Source organism: Pseudophryne corroboree, chromosome 4, assembly GCF_028390025.1.
Source record: "Pseudophryne corroboree isolate aPseCor3 chromosome 4, aPseCor3.hap2, whole genome shotgun sequence".
NCBI classification, from domain to species: Eukaryota; Metazoa; Chordata; class Amphibia; order Anura; family Myobatrachidae; genus Pseudophryne; species Pseudophryne corroboree.
The window spans coordinates 718,936,836-718,955,790 of NC_086447.1; the positions used below are offsets into that span (position 1 = coordinate 718,936,836).

Sequence of the window (18,955 nt, forward strand, 5' to 3'; positions counted from 1 at the left end):
TAATGGAGCTGTAACTCTTTCAGGTGCTATCCCTGCAGCTGGGGTTAAATCGCAGCCCAACCTCTCATCCAGTGGTCTAGGTACACATGGTAAAAATTAAAGCATTTTTACGGCCGTCTCAGTTACGGGCGGTAGTGCGAGCAGGTTCTGCAATCTTGCAGGGGTGAGGAAAGTGTGATGCAGTGCAGCTTTACCTTTACTCCAGCTGGTTGCCAGGGAGCAAGATGGCGGCTTTGGATTCCTGTCACAGGCCTTAGTGGAAGGGAGAGGAAATTCCCCCCAGATTCGGTGGTGGTGTTAGTGGGCCTCCTCCGCCGGGTCTGATGTCCGCAATTAAGTTGATTACAGCGGCAGCAGCAGCTGCGGACAGACCGAGCGGCGCAACCGCGGTCTCAGTCTCCCGCGCTGTCCGGCCACCCAGCGGGGTCGTAATCAGCTCCGGGGGAGTCCTCCGGCCCGGCCGGCTCGCTGCAGGCGGGGAGACCGCACTGCGGGGGACCGTCCAGAGACCCCGATCCACCGCTCACGATCTCGTTGTGGCACTTCCGGTCCGGGTGCCGCACTACTCCAGCCACTGGCTTCTGCCGAGCAGGTAGGCCGCAACCTGCACGGGTCTCAGGGGCACCCACCGGCTCCGCAACCCACCGCTCCACAGCCAGCAGGGGCTCGACAGCCCCGGGGTGCAGATTATTAGGCTGTTTCTCTGTCATCCATCTGGGGGACGCTGCGACGTTACTTGTGGGTTAGAGGTGTGTGGTAGTGGAGTTTGGCACAGAATCTATCTAAAGCTGACTCCTCCCCCCTCTAACCCCTCCCATCTCCTTCCTGCTCAGCCATCACTCAGTTTTAGTTTTGTGCCTGTGGAGTACAGACACAGTTTTTATTTCTCCTAGATTTTTTCTTTTCTTTTATTATTTTATTTACTATTTACAAGATACCTAGTCCCTCTTTACAGGTGACAGGTATAAATGGAGCAAGGATGCTGTCGAAAAGGGCCACCATACCTTGGTCACTGGGGCCTTTTTATTCACTAAAAAAGCGGCAGATCAAGGTACCGGACAGCCACAATCTGTCACTGACAGTATTGGGCTGTCCCTAACTTCCTTTCTTATTTTATTTATTATTTTTACCTATAACCCCAATCCCCCCCAGCCCCCCCCCCCCCCCCCCCCCCCGGCGCACGCCCGCCAGCCAGCTGGAGCTGTACCGGAGACCTGTCCCCTACACCCGCAGTGAGAGTGTCTGAGGGGTTGTGGGGACGGACGGAGATCCCGGACATAGAAGCCGCCGCGACAGCCGCTGTGCTTAGCGACACGCGGCGGCCCGAACTTCCGGTCTGACGCGTGGTGACAGCGGGCGCGCAGGGACGGCTTCCCGCCCTGCTCTGCCCGCGCGCCACTTTGCCTGACGCCATCTTCCCTAGCTGAAGCAGGGGGACGCTGTGCAGAGCAAGGAGCCTTCCAGGGGGAGAAATTATTTACAAACCGCAAGTATAGAGGGGGCTAATCCAAGGGGGGGATTACAGTCAGCCCTATTGGGACACAGATCACTAGTCAGAATTTTATGATACTTTTCTTTAGTACACAATTTCAGAATAAGAAAAATGACTAGTAAACCGGACAAACCTACAAAGGGCAATATGGCCTCAGTAGTTTATTTTTCCTGCTCTCAGTGTGGCTCAAAGCTAGCTAAAGGTAGTACTGACGCAGGTACCCTATGTACTTCATGCTCTGGTGCATCAGTGACAGATCAGCAGGGAGGTTCCACAGATCAGCCGATGCCCCCATGGGTTAAGAACATGGTGGATGCCATTTCAGATTTGCGTCAGTCTAGAGAGACTGAATCTGATCGGACTCAGGTGGAGCCTTTATGGGCCCAAAATATGGGCAAGTGTCTCACTGATTTAACTCAGTCCTTAAATAAGTTTGTAAATGCTGCCAGCAGTTCGACTGCTACTAAGCGATCGCAGCCGTTACCCGCTATAGCGTTTCCAGGAGAGGAGGCGGACTCTCTGTCATCTCCTTTGGAGGAGGGGGAGGTAGATCCTGAATGGGATGAAGTTTCGGCTTGGGAAGATGAGGAACCTTCTACTAGTTCAGGTGTTAGATTGTTAATAGAAGCCATTCGTCAGACTCTTAATATTCAGGACGCGGCGGTGGAGGAAACTCCTTCCCCCTTTTTCAAACGACAGAAGAGACAGGTTACTGCCTTCCCTTCTTATTCTCACTTTGCGGATATTTTAAAAGAACCCTGGCTTAAACCGGATTCTCGTTTTCAGGCGCCTAAAAAGTTAAAATTTCTGTATCCTTTTACGGAGGAAGATACAAAATTGTGGGAGACGGCCCCAAAGGTAGACGCTCCTATTTCACATCTGGCAAAAGCTACGGTTATTCCGTCGGTACAGTCTGTGACCTTAAAAGACACTACCGATAGGAAGATAGAAGCATTACTAAAATCTATGTTTTCTTTATCAGGTGTTTCCCTCCGTCCAGTGCTGGCGAGTGCCTGGGTACTTAAGGCCGTGGATGAATGGCTTGCACAGGTGCTATCTGGAATGCAGTCGGACGATCCGTCGGAAGCCATTCAATTAGCGGAACAGATTTCGGAGGCGCTCACTTATGTGGGTGAAGCCTTGTTGGATTCGGTTGCGCTACAGTCCCGGGTTTCAGCCTTGACAGTATCCGCAAGACGCTCTTTGTGGCTTAGAGTTTGGAATGCTGATTCTGACTCAAAGCAAACATTGACGGCAGTGCCTTTTGAAGGTGAGTTTCTTTTTGGATCAGAGTTAAAGAAGATTATTTCAGATACTACTGGAGGAAAGAGCCCTTTCCTTCCATCTGCACCTCACAAACCAAAACCTACAAGGTTTCGGTCCTTTCGTACACAGGGCAGAGGTAGTTTCCAATCCTTTCGTGCTTCCTCCAGATTTCCAAGACGGGGGTCTTTCAGAGGAAGAGGATCCCAGGCTATTCGCAGACCGGCCGGTAAGCCTGCCGACAAACCTGAGGCATGACGCCTCAGGTCTCCTGGAGGGATCGATGAAGGTTGGGGCCCGGTTACTTCAGTTCAGGAAAGTGTGGCTCCTATCGAAACCGGATCGGTGGGTAATGGGGGTCATATCCAGAGGATATATGTTGGATTTCGAAGAGACAGTCCCAACCCGACTATTCATAACGCCTCTCCCAGACGATCCCTCCAGACGTCAAGCTCTTCTTCAGGCAATCACAACCCTCTTACGAAATGGAGTAATCATTCCGGTTCCCTCTCATCAGAGGGGTCGGGGTTTTTACTCAAGTCTTTTTCTCGTGAACAAGCCGGATGGTTCGTTTCGGCCCATTCTGAATCTGAAGGCTCTCAACCCGTATCTCTCAACCCAAAAATTCAAGATGGAATCCATTCGCTCAATTATCGCCGCCATGGAGCCAGGGGAATATTTGGCTTCAATAGACATAAAAGACGCCTACTTACATGTCCCGATTTGGGTAGGACATCAGTCTCTGCTGAGATTTGCAGTCGGCCCGGAGCATTTTCAGTTTCAAGCTCTTCCCTTTGGTCTCTCTACGGCTCCCCGGGTTTTTACAAAGGTCATAGGCCATGTAGTCGCAGTTCTTCGTTGCCAAGGGGTCAACATCACTCCATATTTGGACGACCTGTTGGTCAAGGCACCGTCAGCGGAGATTCTCACTCAGAACCTGCATCTAACGATGGAGACTCTACAGTCGTTCGGGTGGATAATCAACTTTCCAAAGTCATCTCTACTCCCTTCCCAGAAAATGATTTTTCTGGGACTTTTATTCGACACCAACAGCCAGAAGGTGTTTCTTCCTGCGGACAAGATTCAGGATCTGCAGTCCAGAATCCGAACCCTGTTACACTTACCAGTAGTGTCGGTCCTCAGATGTATGCAGGTGTTGGGCAAGATGGTATCCTCTTTCGAGGCAGTTCCATATGCCAGATTTCATGCCCGACCTCTTCAAACTCAGATTCTCAACTGTTGGACTCGGACGGAACTACGTCTCGAATTGCAGTTGATCCGCTTGTCGGTAAAGACTCGTCAGTCTCTTCACTGGTGGCTTCACAGTCACAATTTGAAAAAGGGTGCACCGTTCACGATCTGGTCTTGGATGATGGTCACCACGGACGCAAGCCTCAGTGGTTGAGGGGCAGTGTTCCAGACTCATCACTTCCAAGGACGCTGGAACAATCAGGAGTCAAAATTACAAATCAACATTCTGGAACTAAGGGCGATTCGGTATGCACTCCTTCACATTCAGACCATGGTACAGGGTCAACCAGTTCGTGTGCAGTCCGACAATGCCACAGCAGTGGCTTACATCAACAAACAGGGAGGAACTCGCAGCTGGTCCGCAATGAGAGAAGTCGCTCAGATTCTCGCGTGGGCGGAACGTTGGGTTCCTGTGATCTCCGCAATTCACATTCCAGGAGTCGAGAACTGGGAAGCAGACTTTTTGAGTCGTCACACGATTCATCCGGGAGAATGGGAACTTCATCAAGAAGTGTTTCTCTCTCTAGTGGACCGATGGGGAATGCCAGACGTAGACCTGATGGCGTCTCGCCTCAACGCGAAACTTCCTCACTACGGCGCAAGGACTCAAGATCCACAGGCATTCCTGATCGATGCTCTAACTGCTCCATGGCAGTTTCAACTGGGGTATGTGTTTCCGCCAATCCCACTGATCCCGCGTCTACTTCAACGCATTCGGCGAGAGGGTCTCGCAGTGATTCTGGTGGCTCCAGATTGGCCGCGTCGACAGTGGTACACTCTTCTGCGCAGTATGGTTGTCGGAGACCCCTTTCGTCTACCTCTGCGACCAGATCTTCTTCTTCAAGGACCTTGTCGCCACCCAGATTTACATCGGATGGCTTTGACGGCTTGGCTCTTGAATCCAAGATTTTAAAGGCAAAAGGTCTTTCTCGATCGGTTGTTCAGACGATGATTCGAGCTAGGAAACCGGTGACTTCTGGCATTTACCATAGGGTATGGCGTATTTACATTGCTTGGTGCGAACAACGGAGCCTAACTCCGCATTTGTTTAGACTACCTCGCCTGCTCTCTTTCCTTCAGGAGGGTCTCGATAAGGGCCTAAAGCTTTCTTCACTAAAAGGTCAGGTTTCAGCTTTGTCGGTTCTTTTTCAGAAGAAGCTAGCGATTATTCCAGAGGTTCAAACATTCCTGCAGGGAGTACTTCGGATTCAACCACCTTTTGTCCCTCCGGTTCCTCCCTGGGATTTAAACTTGGTCCTTACGGCTCTTCAAACCTCTCCATTTGAACCTTTGGAATCGGTGGAACTACGTTATCTGACGCAAAAAGTTGTTTTTCTGTTGGCTATTGCCTCAGCTAGACGGGTATCTGAGTTGGCGGCCCTTTCTTGCAGACCCCCCTTGTTAGTGTTTCATGAGAACCGGGTGGTTCTACGGACTAAGCCTTCTTTCCTTCCAAAGGTTGTTTCAACATTCCATTTAAATCAGGACATTGTCCTTCCGGCTTTTACTCTGACATCTCCTCCTGGGGAGGACTCTTATTTGGCTCTCCTGGATGTGGTTCGAGCCTTACGTATCTATTTGTCTCGCACAGAGTCATTCCGTCGTACGGATAACTTGCTGGTTTTGATTGATGCTCCGAAACGAGGTTGGCCGGCCTCCAAAAATACTGTGGCCCGTTGGATAACTTCGGCCATAAGACAGGCTTACGTGTCTTCTCATGTTTCGGTTCCTGACTCAATTAGGGCTCATTCGACTAGAGCTGTTGGAGTCTCTTGGGCTGTTCGCGGTGGTGCATCTGTTGAGCAACTGTGCAGGGCGGCGACCTGGTCGTCAGTTCATACTTTCACAAAGTTTTATCGTTTTCATACTTTTGGTTTGGAGACTGCCTCTGTTGGGCGTCGTATATTAAAGACGGCTATGCCGTCACCGTCTCCCTCCTCTCATTAGCTTGCTTTGGGAAATCCCACAAGTAACGGCGCAGCGTCCCCCAGATGGATGACAGAGAGATGGGGATTTTTGTTTACTTACCGTAAAATCTCTTTCTCTGAGTCCATCTGGGGGACGCTGCGATCCCTCCCATGGTTTTGTCTGGTTTAATTGGTTAGTTTTTTTGTTCTGTTCTATCTCCTTTGGCTTGGCTAAACGTTAACTGAGTGATGGCTGAGCAGGAAGGAGATGGGAGGGGTTAGAGGGGGGAGGATTCAGCTTTAGATAGATTCTGTGCCAAACTCCACTACCACACACCTCTAACCCACAAGTAACGTCGCAGCGTCCCCCAGATGGACTCAGAGAAAGAGATTTTACGGTAAGTAAACAAAAATCCCCATATCTGTTGCCGGGAGGGTGATTTATATAGTCGGGGTCAGGAGCACTGAATCAGCACGTCTACCACTCTCCATGGCCAGGCCACCCCCCCCCCCCCACTTTATCACTTCTTTATGCCTTCTCAAGGCCTAATGCATCTGCCCCATTGTGAAGAAGGGCAATCAAGACAGTACGGAAGATGCAGTTCTTCAAATCCTTCAACTGTCGTTCTACAGAGGGCGCCTGGATGTCTTCATGACGTATAATATTGATGCGCATGAAGGATACTCATGCATGATGGTCTGGTTAGTTTGGGAAAGTAGTGCAAAAGATTGATGAGCTTGAAATGAAAGTATTATCTAATTAAGATTTGTAGTCTAGATCTGACACAGATGGATCGTTTACTTTTAACTTATCATACAAATCAATTGAGCTACATAAAGACATATATTATATGGATGAGAAATATTCTCCGTACAGTCCTGCGTAATTGGTGGCGTTATATAAATAACCGATATTTATATATAACCACTGAAACACCTTGATAAATACTCACGATGGGTGTGGTTGACTACATGTGATGCATGCATCATTATAATGTGTGAGTCATAAGATCTCTTACAATAAGGGAATCCCTCTAATCCGACAGATAGTCATCTACAAAGAAATCCATATAAGGTGCAAAGTGATTTAATATTGAATTGAAAAGGAGAAAAGTTGGAGTTTTACAATCTATTGACAAATGTGCAACGCTGCTTGTTGTGGGCTCTTACTGAGCAGATTTAGAGCTGTTTGAATCACACCAGTGAATTGCTGCTAAGAAGACATACCTTGTAAAAAATAGTATTGTATCACACACAGATCAGCTGATAGATAAATATACAGGTGTTAAAATGGGCATACACTATACAATTATCTGGCAGATTATCTGTCAGAACTGGCTGGTGGGAATGAGAATCTGGTAATGGATTGGAGCAAATGATAATTGACCATTTGCTCCCAAACACTGAAAAATGGACAAAACCTGTTATTCAGACAATTTGGTTAAATCTGTGACTTAACCAATTTGTATGAACAACAGTTTTTGTCCGTTTTCCAGTGTTTTTGTTTTTTGGGAGCAAATGGTCAATTGTCATTTGCCCTGATCCATTGCCAGAATTTCATTCCAACCAGCCAGATCTGGCAGGTGATCTGCCAGGTAATTGTATAGTGGGGTGTCGTACGGTATGCCGGCGCTCGGGCTCCCGGCGCCCAGCATACCGGCGCCGGGAGCCCGACCGCCGGCATACCGACAGCGTGGCGAGCGCAAAGGAGCCCCTTGCGGACTCGCTGCGCTCGCCACGCTGCGGGCACGGCGGCGCGCTACGCGCGCCACACTATTTTATTCTCCCTCCAGGGGGGTCGTGGACCCCCACGAGGGAGAATAGTTGTCGGTATGCCGGGTGTCGGGATTCCGGCGCCGGTATACTGTGCGCCGGGATCCCGACATTCGGCATACAGAAGACCACCCGTATAGTGTATGCCCAGCTTTAGAAAACGATTGTAGGTTTAGCATTTATACATTTTGGAGCAGCTGTCTGCAAACGATCAATCCATTTGACTTCATTCATTAAGTCCACCAATACCTCCATGAGATTGTTTTAAATACAGTATCTGTAGCCACATAGTGTAGGTTAATAACCCTTGCTTCCTTAGTGCAGAGTTATTTGCTACATGTCTTTCACACTCGCTAGACTGCTCTAATAGAACTCCTGTTAATAGCCATCCTATATCTTTATGTTCTTACTTTCCTCCATACATAAAGAGGACGGCAAGGACATATATTAATATATGGGAGAGTACGGTTTGTGTTTTAATTTGTGTCTCATCAAAGGTATGTTATGCAACACACCTGGCAGATTAGATTCATGGCCAGCAATTTCCACTGACTTCACACCATTTCTAAACACCTATAACCACTTAATAAGTTGTTAGTATTGGGAAACAGTTTAGTAGAATCCTTTCTTCTTTTACATTGTAAAAATGAATCTGTGTCCATTGCTTTATTTTTAATAGCCTGTCAAATAATTTCTTGGGCATAACCCTATACCAGGGCCTTTTCTAGACCATGTGGAGTCCAGGATAACGCTTTCAACATGTCCCATGAGTGCCACGGGTTGGTAGTCCAGGACATAATCAAAGTGCAACCCTAGCACCACCACATAACTAAAGTGTGGCAACCCCAGTGTTTTATCGTCCTAGGATGAAAGGTCCTGTTTAGCAAAGTCTGACCATCTTATGTTGTCCAAAGGTGGTCACTCCTCAAGGAAGTACGCCCCCAGCCTAGTACAATGCTGGCGATGTGACTGCAGCTGGGCCCACAGGCCACAATGCCCACCTCATGAGCTGATCCTGCCTGTACATTGAGAACTAAAGACCCATGGCTTCCAGCTTCTGGCAATTTCTATTTAAGATCACAAGCTCAATCTATGTGTAAGACGCACATTCTGAACATTTAATCCCTTTTTTAAGTGCGATAGGGTGCAACTTTTTGCCTTTTAACAATATGATTCTATTTTGTAATAGTTTTATGTAAACTAGGGTATAGATTCTGATCATTTATAGAAAACCTCTACATCTAAAAGACAAACACAACTACTGTAGTATCCAAGGTATGATTTAATTGAATTGATAATTTTGAATTTAGTGAACTAATTCTTAATTAAAAAATGGTCATCTATATAAAGCAGTGGTTCCCAAAATCAGTCCCTTAGGACCCCCAACATTTCACATTTTTCAGGTCTCCTCACAGAATCACAAGTGAAATAATTAGCTCTACCTGTGGATATTTTAAAATGTGTCATTGAGTAATGAATACACCTTGTGCACCTGCTAGGTGAGCTGGAAAACATGAAGTGTTGGTGGTCTGATGTAAAGCGGCCATCAGATATATATGGCCTGATGGGCAGATCACAAAAAAGTCTCTCCAAATTTGTGCATATAAAAGTTATTGACCAATAATTTTTCTCATACGTCCTAGAGGATGCTGGGGACGACATCAAGACCATGGGGTATAGACGGGATCCGCAGGAGACATGGGCACTCTAAAGACTTTTCATTGGGTGTGAACTGGCTCCTCCCTCTATGCCACTCCTCCAGACCTCAGTTTTAGAAATGTGCCCAGGTCGACTGGATGCACTCTGAGTAGCTCTACTGAGTTTCTCTGAAAAGACTTATGTTAGGTTTTTTATTTTTAGGGAGATCTGCTAGCATCAGACTCCCTGCTTCATGGGACTGCGGGGGCAGAAGTTGGAACCAACTTCCTAAAGAGTTTCATGGCTCTGCTTCTGGCTGACAGGACACCATTAGCTCCTGAAGGGAGCTGAACGCTAGCCGTGCCTAGATGCTCACTCCCACAGCACGCCGTCGCCCCCCTCACAGAGCCAGAAGTCAGAAGACAGGTGAGTGTTAGAAGACAGATCTTCAATCAAGAAAGTGACGGCTAAAGGTACCGCGCGGCTGGCGGGAGTGCAGCGCGCCATGTTGCCCACACATACACAGGCACTGCAGGGTGCAGGCCGCGGGGGGCGGGTGCCCTGGGCAGCATGAAACCTATGGAAACTGGCATAAATAAGGGGCATAATTTGCTGAGGCACAGTCCTACCCCCACCAGTATAAAAAATTACCTCATAACAGCTGAGGAGAAACACACCATTGAAGAGTGGAGCTTCCTCCTCAGTCAGCCAGCACGCTGCTCAGCGCCATTTTCTCTCTCTCCTCAGGCTGCAGAGACAAGGCTGGTCCTCCTCCACTACTGAACAAGTATCAGGGTGCAAAACAGGGGGGGCCACAGTGAATTTGGTGCTATATAATTGTGTGATTAACATTATAAAAGCGCTGAATGTCAGTGGGCATTTTGTGTTCACAGATATTGTGTTACTGGCGCTGGGTTGTGAACTGGCAAATCCCATCTGTGTCCCTCTGACAGATTTTACTGTGGGTCTGTCCCCCTATAAGTCCCGGAGTGTCTGTGGTGTGGTTCTGCACGTGTGTGACGTGTCTGTGGCAGGGAACTCTGTGGAGACATGTTAGTGACACAGAGGTGTAATATGACACCAAGAGCCTGACTGGGTGAAAGGTTACATGATGGTGTGAATCATATCAGTAAGAGGTTGGACTGAATCTCTTACAGAAAATGAAAATAATCTGTTGAAGATGTGATTTTTAATAGTTCTGCCTTTCATCCACAGGGACCTCTCTGGGTCACATACAAATTTGCACAAGTAGTACAAACTGAGTCCTAAGTTAGCAAAAAAGCATTCAAAACATGTTTTAGCTATAAAGGAGGTGTTAGAAGTTACTAAGCCCCCTCTTTTACCACAAGGAGAGGGTTTACTTTAGTAAAGAAGTAATGTAATTTTCCCTTCACCTCAGGTCTGATTTAACCTGAAAAGAAATTTCAGATTCCCTAAAGGAATTCAGGCAGCTAAACCTTTTTCCAAAAAAGGTGGGAGTCAACCCGCATTTTAGACAGGGCCCTGTTATAAAAGAGAAAAGGTGTTTCTCCCTGCGCCTGGAATGGCTTCACTTAAGGAGCCGACAGACCGCAAGTGAGTGAGGTGATTTATTGATGTGGCCAATGGGACACTACTCAGGCCTACCATTGTCTGTGAGTGGGTGAGTAGTGCTATCAAAAAGTGGTCAGAAAACTTGTCAATTGACATTGACACAATAGATGGAGACGAGATACTCCTAACGTTAGGACATATCAAAGACGCTGCTGCGTACGTACAAGAATCCATGAAATATATTGGTTTCTTGGGATCAAGAACCACTACCATAGCAGTATCGGCTCGGATGACGTTGTGGATTCGCCAGTGGAATGCTGATGTAGATTCCAAAGTAAAATATGGAGGCTCTCCCGTATAAAGGTGGGGCCTTGTTTGGTGATGGGCTGGATGCGTTAGTCTCGGCAGCTACCACAGGTAAGTCGACATTCTTGCCTTATGCTCCTACACCGGCGAAAAAGACACATCACTCTCACATACAGTCCTTTCGGCCCAACAAATACAAAAAAGGCCAAGGTCTCCCCTTCTTTTACAGGTAGGGTAAGGGGAAAAGGAAATAAATCCGCAGCGTCTCCCGGATCGCAGGAGCAGAAGTCCACCCCTGCTTCTGCCAAATCTGCAGCATAACGCAGGGGCTCCCTTGCGGGAGTCCGCTCGGGTGGGAGCACGTCTGAAACTTTTCAGCCAAATCTGGATTCAATCTGGCCTGGACCAATGGGTCTTACAAATAGTGTTCCATGGGTACAAATTAGAGTTTCAAGACGTCCCCCCATGCCGATTTTTCAAATCGACCATGCCAGCTTCTCTTCCGGGAAGAGAGGCAGTAACAACGGCAATTCAAAAATTATGTCAGGATCAGGTCATTGTCCTGGTACCCTTGGCACAGTAAGGAGAAGGTTTTTTTTATTCAAGCCTCTTCGTAGTTCCGAAGCCGGACAGCTCGGTCAGACCGATTTTAAACCTGAAAATCTGAATCTCTACCTGAAAAGGTTCAAGTTCAAGATGGAATCCCTGAGGGTAGTGATTTCCAGTCTGGAAGAGGGGGACGTCATGGTGTCAGTAGACATAAAAGATGCTTACTTGCATGTTCCCATTTATCCTCCTCACCAAGCTTATCTGAGATTCGCAGTACAGGATTGCCATTACCAGTTTCAGACGCTGCTGTTCGGACTCTCCATGGCACCAAGGGTATTCACCAAGGTGATGGCGGAGATGATGGTCCTCCTTCGTTACAAATGAGTCATTCCTTATCTGGATGATCTCCTGATAAAAGCGAGATCCAGGGAACAGTCGGTGCAGAACATCGCACTCTCCCTGTCAATACTCCAACAACACGGTTGGATCATGAATTTTCCAAAGTCGCAGTTGGAACCGACGACAAGATTGTCCTTTTTAGGGATGATTCTGGACACAGAAGTACGGAGAGTATTTCTTACAGTGGAAAAGGCTCTGGAAATCCAGAAAATGGTCAAACAAATATTGAAACCAACAAGCGTGTTGATCCATCAATGCATTCGGTTGTTGGGGAAAATAATAGAGGCCTACGAGGCCATGCAGTTTGGCCGATTTCATGCCAGAGTATTCCAGTGGGACCTGTTGGACAAGTGGTGGAACCTACTACAATATATTAAGGAATGCATGATCATCGATGTTGTGGAGATAGACTGGAATTATAAACATTAGATATTCCACTTCCTGATACAGTGGAACGCATACAGGAGAACATGGCCGCAAACTCATTTCCGGGACGTCACTTCCGGTACGTCATCTCCGGGCGGACGGGTCCGGAAGATGCAGGTGAATAGGATGCGGGTCATTAAGGAGCCATATAAGGAAGAACTTCTTACATCAACTCTCATGCTTCTGATGAAGGACGATGTCCGAAAGCGCTAAAGCAGGGAGTTGGTGAGGACAAGGACGTGCGGACGGGAACTGAGGTCAATGTGCGGCTGGAGACGGCATCTCACTGGGACTTTGCGGTGAATATTCTCGGCAACAGTTTTCCTGTTCAGGAGTCCATTTGATCCTCTATATGCTGATTTTTTATTCAATGTTTGTAAGTGCATTTTTTATTAAATCCGTTTGTCTTTTAAGACGTTAGTGCACTATTTCCTTGTTTCTTTCTAAGCCATCCATTAAGGAGTCTCGTCCCACTGAGTGACAGTGGCCATTTCATCATCCTTGACTATCTACATGCAATATTAAAACCGCCTTATGTGAGTGGGACCATACAGATTGAAGTGTTTTTGGTGTTAAAACAGAGTTGCACTATGTTTGTTTGTTCTTTTGCATTCTAGAAATCTGTATGCATCATATGAACCTTACCATCTATGAGAGCAAATCAGACTCCATTGTGTAAGGTCCTTTATTTTGAGGGTATAAACATAGCGCCACGTGGTGCCACATCCATTTTGTTTTTATTACATTATTGTGAATCACGGTGAATGATTTCCTTGGTATCAAAGGGCTGCTATTAGTATTTAAGCGCACAAGGGGTCTATTTTTCTTTGTTTCAAGTGGTCCGGATGCCACCTACACATACACCGGAAAATAATCCTGTCCCCCAAAGCCAGGATTTCGCTTCTGTGGTGCTGCACGATTCTCACCTACTAGAGGGACGCAGGTTTGAGATTCACGATTGGGTCCTAATAACCACGGATGTAAGTCTCCGAGGCTGGAGAGCTGTCACGCAGGGGGAAAGCTTCCAAGGAAAATGGTCAAGTCAGGAAGCCTGCCTTAACATAAACGTTCTGGAATTGAGAGCCATTTACAACGGCCTTCTACAAGCGGTACATCTTCTTCAAGATCCCGTGCAGATCCAGTCGGACAATGTAACAACAGGCAAGGCGGAACGAAAAGCAGAGCGGCAATGGCAGAGGTGACAAGGATTCTCCTCTGGGCAGAAAGACGTGTTAGAGCTCTGTCAGCAATTTTCATTCCGGGAGTGGACAACTGGGAAGAAGACTTCCTCAGCAGACACGATCACCATCCAGGAGAGTGGGGCCTCCACCAAGAAGTCTTCGCAGAGGTGACGAGTCTTTGGGAGGTTCCTCAAGTAGACATGATGGCATCTCGTCTAAACAATAAGGTTCAGAGATATTGTTCCAGGTCGAGAGACCCTCAAGCAATGGCAGTGGATGCACTGGTGACCCAGTGGGTGTTTCGGTCGGTATATGTTTTCCCTCCACTTCCACTGATTCCAAAAGTTCTCAAAATAATAATAAGAACAAGAGTTTTAGCAATCTTCATTGCCCCAGACTGGCCAAGGAGGGCTTGGTATCCAGATCTTCAGGAGTTGCTCATAGAAGATCCTCGGCCTCTTCCTCCTCGAGAGGACCTACTACAGCAGGGGCCGTGTGTGTATCAAGACTTTCCGCGGCTACGTTTGACGGCATGGCTGTTGAGCGTCGGATCCTAGCCCGAAAGGGTATTCCCAAGGAAGTCATCCCCACTCTTATTCAGGCCAGGAAAGGAGTAACGTCTAAACATTACCACCGTATTTGGAGAAAATATGTGTCTAGGTGTGAATCCAAGAAGGCTCCTACGGAAGAGTTTGAGTTGGGACGTTTTCTCCATTTTCTGCAGGCTGGTGTGGATGCGGGCCTTAGATAGGGGTCAATCAAGGTCCAGATTTCGACCTTATAAGTTTTCTTTCAAAAACAATTGGCCTCCTTTCCAGAAGTTCAGGTGTTCGTGAAAGGGGTTCTGCACATCCAGCCTCCATTTGTGCCTCCAGTGGCACCATGGGACCTTAATGTGGTGTTGCAGTTCCTTCAATCGGATTGGTTTGAGCCTCTACAAGAAATAGAGTTGAAGTTTCTCACTTGGAAAGTGGTGATGCTTTTGGCGTTGACATCCGCAAAGTGGGTGTCTGAATTGGGGGCCTTGTCCCACAAGAGCCCTTACCTGATCTTCCATGAAGATAGGGCAGAGTTGAGAACTCGTCAACATTTTCTTCCAAGGGTGGTTTCCTCTTTCCACATAAACCAACCTATTGTGGTGCCAGTTGCTACTGACACGTTCGCTGAGTCAAAGTCTCTAGATGTGGTTAGAGCTTTGAAGATTTATGTCGCTAGAATACGGAAAACAGAGGTTTTGTTTGTCCTGTATGCTCCCAACAAGATTGGGTGTCCTGCTTCCAAGCAGACTATTGCGCGCTGGATCAGAGGTACAATTCAGCAAGCTCATTCTACGGCTGGATTGCCGTTACCGATGTTGGTGAGGGCCCATTCTACTAGGAAGGTGGGCTCCTCCTGGGCGGCTGCCCGGGGGGTCTCGGCATTACAACTTTGCCGAGCAGCTACTTGGTCAGGGTCAAACACATTTGCAAAATTCTACAAGTTTGACACCTTGGCCGATGAGGACCTAAAGTTTGGTCAATCGGTGCTGCAGGGTCATCCGCAGTCTCCCGCCCGTACTGGAGCTTTGGTATAGACCCCATGGTCTTGATGTCGTCCCCAGCATCCTCTAGGACTTATGAGAAAATAGGATTTTGCAAACCTACCGGTAAATCCTTTTCTCCTAGTCCGTAGAGGATGCTGGGCGCCCGTCCCAGTGCGTACTTTACCTGCAGTTTAGTTATTACAGTTACACAAGTTGTGTTATCTTGGTTTCAGCATGTTGCTGCAATTAGTTCATGCCTGTTGGCGTGTGTTATGTTGAATGCCATGTGTGCGGCATGGTTGAGGGTGTGAGTTGGTAGATATCTCACCACTAGTTAAGTAAATCCTTTCCTCAAAATGTCAGTCTCCCTGGGCACAGTTCCTACAACTGAGGTCTGGAGGAGGGACATAGAGGGAGGAGCCAGTTCACACCCAATGAAAAGTCTTTAGAGTGCCCATGTCTCCTGCGGATCCCGTCTATACCCCATGGTCTTGATGTCGTCCCCAGCATCCTCTACGGACTAGGAGAAAAGGATTTACCGGTAGGTTATCAAAATCCTATTTTAGATATTTACTGGTATGTGTTCTGCTTTGGTTCTCAATTGATGTTTATACCTCAAGCTAATAAGTGTATTCTTCTTCAGAGCTACAGAATGTCTTCCACATACCCTAAAGTTTAAGTTGGAAAATAATACTTGTGTTTTAATCCATTAATGTTTTGTACTGCAACCTTTGGTGACTAGAACAATTTTGATGATCACGTAACTTTGACTTAATACTGTGCTATTGGAGTCTATGGATGATACGTGATGCTGGCTTGATAATGCATGCATTTAATATATGTGCAAATACGCTAAGATATACAATTATTTGGACAGGCAGTTAGAACATTAGTTTTACAGGACATTTACAGAAAATAATTTTAATTGCTAATAAAAGGGGTTCTCCACCTTTGCTCTATAATGTCTTAGTACTGAGGCTATAGCAAATCTCTTTGTGCATTTCAGGCTGGGTCACTCCATGTCCGCATAAGAAGAGACGCGAATGAACAGCTGGTACTTGCTCATGTTACAAACCGGCTCAGTTCTTTGGTTGCGACGCTCACAGTTCAGATCTTCAAGGATGAATGGTCAAGGCCGGTCTTGTCTTCTGGTCCCATGCCACCCAATATGTTGAACATTCCAGAGCATCACATTATTCAGATGCCACCTCTGAAGACTCCAAATGATGAATTAAGTCCAATGACCTCCACCCCTTCCAAACCCAGCAGCCCACCCCCAGAATTTGCATTTAATACACCAGGTAAAAATATCAACCCTGTTATTCTTTCAAACACTCAGACAAGGCCATATGGCCTAGGACTTCATTATGGATCTGCACCATATGGTACAATGTTTAACCAAGAACTTGGAGTGCCTGGTCTTGGCAGCACACAGGGTTTGCGGACTGGTTTTACAAACGTTGCCAATAGATACGGAACATACACTCCAGGACAATTCACTCAATTCAAACAATAACTTTATTTTTGCGCAGTGGGTTTCCTTCCTATTTTATGTATGTTGAACGTATCGGAGAACTCTCAGATGCTGTGTAATTTTTGGGGGACTCTACTTGGACTTATGAAAAGCTCCAGCTGTCATGCAATACCGCTGATACGTTTTACCAAGGAACTTCTTTTTCTTTAAAATTCTTGCACACATTTGAGTGATAAGGCAACAAAACAGTATTTTTTAATAAAGTAACTGACAGCTGTTTTGTTTTTACTATTGATTTCAACATGTATCTACAAAGCATTATCAAGTCTTATGAATGGCGTTCACAGGATAATACATGCATGTCTTTTACTTGGTTCTTCAACAGGCCCCATGACTTTTTACCTGTGTTATTAGAGCAGGCATGTCCAAACTGCGGCCCTCCAGCTGTTGTGAAACTACATATCCCAGCATGCCCTGACACAGTTTTGCAGTCAGAGAATGCTAAAGCTGTGTCAGGGCATGCTGGGATGTGTAGTTTCTCAACAGCTGGAGGGCCACAGTTTGGACATGCCTGTATTAGAGCTAATAATGAGCACTTTATATGTGTTTTTACTAAAGGTTTAGTTGTCGTTGTAGGCTCCCTTACGTGTGTACATGCCGTAAATGCAAACAATGGGACAAATAGCCTCCTGAAAGATGGTGGCACTAGTGAAAATGCCACTGAGAGTATTGTAACACTAAAGTTGATGGTTTCCAGTGTCATGCACTTACATGAGTTAAAAATGCATAGCCAGAGGCTGTTTAACCCTATTTTGACCAGAAAGTATGATTTTTCTTACTTTGCATTTCAGGAAGCATTTGTAATACAGGTTGAGTATCCCTTATCCAAAATGCTTGGGACCAGACGTATTTTGGATATGGGATTTTTCCGTATTTTGGAATAATTGCATACCATAATGAGATATCATGGTGATGGGACCTAAATCTAAGCACAGAATGCATTTATGTTTCATATACACCTTATACACACAGCCTGAAGGCAATTTTAGCCAATATTTTTTATAACTTTGTGCATTAAACAAAGTGTGTGTACATTCACACAATTCATTTATGTTTCATATACACCTTATACACACAGCCTAAAGGTCATTTAATACAATATTTTTAATAACTTTGTGTATTAAACAAAGTTTGTGTACATGAAGTCATCAAAAAACAAAGGTTTCACTATCTCACTCTCATTAAAAAAAGTCCGTATTTAGGAATATTCCGTATTTCGGAATATTTGGATATGGGATACTCAACCTGTATAAACCTTATAGCAAGGCATATATAGTGTTTCATACAGTTACCTTACATATTAATAGCATTGTTATACAAAGGTGAAGAATACTAGATCTAAAGACAAATCTAAATGTACGTTTATAATACATACTTTGCAGTGGCGTGCGGTGGGGTGAGGCAGAGCCTTTCCTGTCATACTAACGTTTGTGTCAGAGTTTTGACTGTATAAAGTATATGAAAAATCCAAAGAATATGTTTGAAATATCTTCTTTGCATTATTCTAATCATTTTTATAGCCAAAACTCTGGAGTAAAAAGTGTATGGCAGGTGAGGTACTGTCTTTTCTCTTACATTCTAGAGGATGCTGGGGTCCACATTAGTACCATGGGGTATAGACGGGTCCACTATGAGCCATGGGCACTTTAAGAGTTTAACAGTGTGGGCTGGCTCCTCCCTCTATGCCCTTCCTACCAGACTCAGTTTAGAAAATGTGCCCGGATGAGCCGGTCACAGTTAGGGGAGCTCCTAGGAGTTTTCTTTGTTTTTTTTTTATTTTAAAAGAGTTTTTAGGTTACAGGGAGGCTGCTGGCAACAGCCTCCCTGCTTCGTGGGAATTAGGGGTCAAGTAGGAACCAACTCTAGAAGTTAATGGTTCTCTATCTCCGCTGACAGGACACTGAGCTCCTGAGGGTGTTGATCGCAAGCCCACAAGGTGACCGTTCACCCCCGCAGCACGGCCGCCACCCTCTAACAGACCCAGAAGAAAGAAGAGTGGTGAGTACAGTGCCGGCGGCCCGATAAGCGGGTCGTCGTCGGGAGTGGCGGCACAAGGGTGGAAGCGCAGCTCTGACAGGCTGAGCTCCAATGCAGGATCAGTAATACTTGGTGTGTGCGCTTGAGGGACGTCCTGAGCCAACGCTATTACCCTACAATGGTCAGATCAACTAACGGGCTAAT

General features: G+C 46.4%; 1 protein-coding gene across 2 annotated transcripts in view; it reads left to right on the forward strand.

Moving 5' to 3' along the window:
- SLC30A6 (solute carrier family 30 member 6) overlaps positions 1 to 16,991 on the forward strand; it is a 146,445-nt gene extending 129,454 nt beyond the window's left edge. For both annotated transcript variants that reach the window (XM_063918028.1, XM_063918029.1), the window contains exon 14: positions 16,247 to 16,991. In XM_063918028.1, coding sequence (XP_063774098.1) covers positions 16,247 to 16,756 — 510 coding nt within the window. In that variant the 3' untranslated portion in view covers positions 16,757 to 16,991. The remainder of the gene's footprint in view (positions 1 to 16,246) is intronic.
- Positions 16,992 to 18,955: the final 1,964 nt, after the last annotated feature.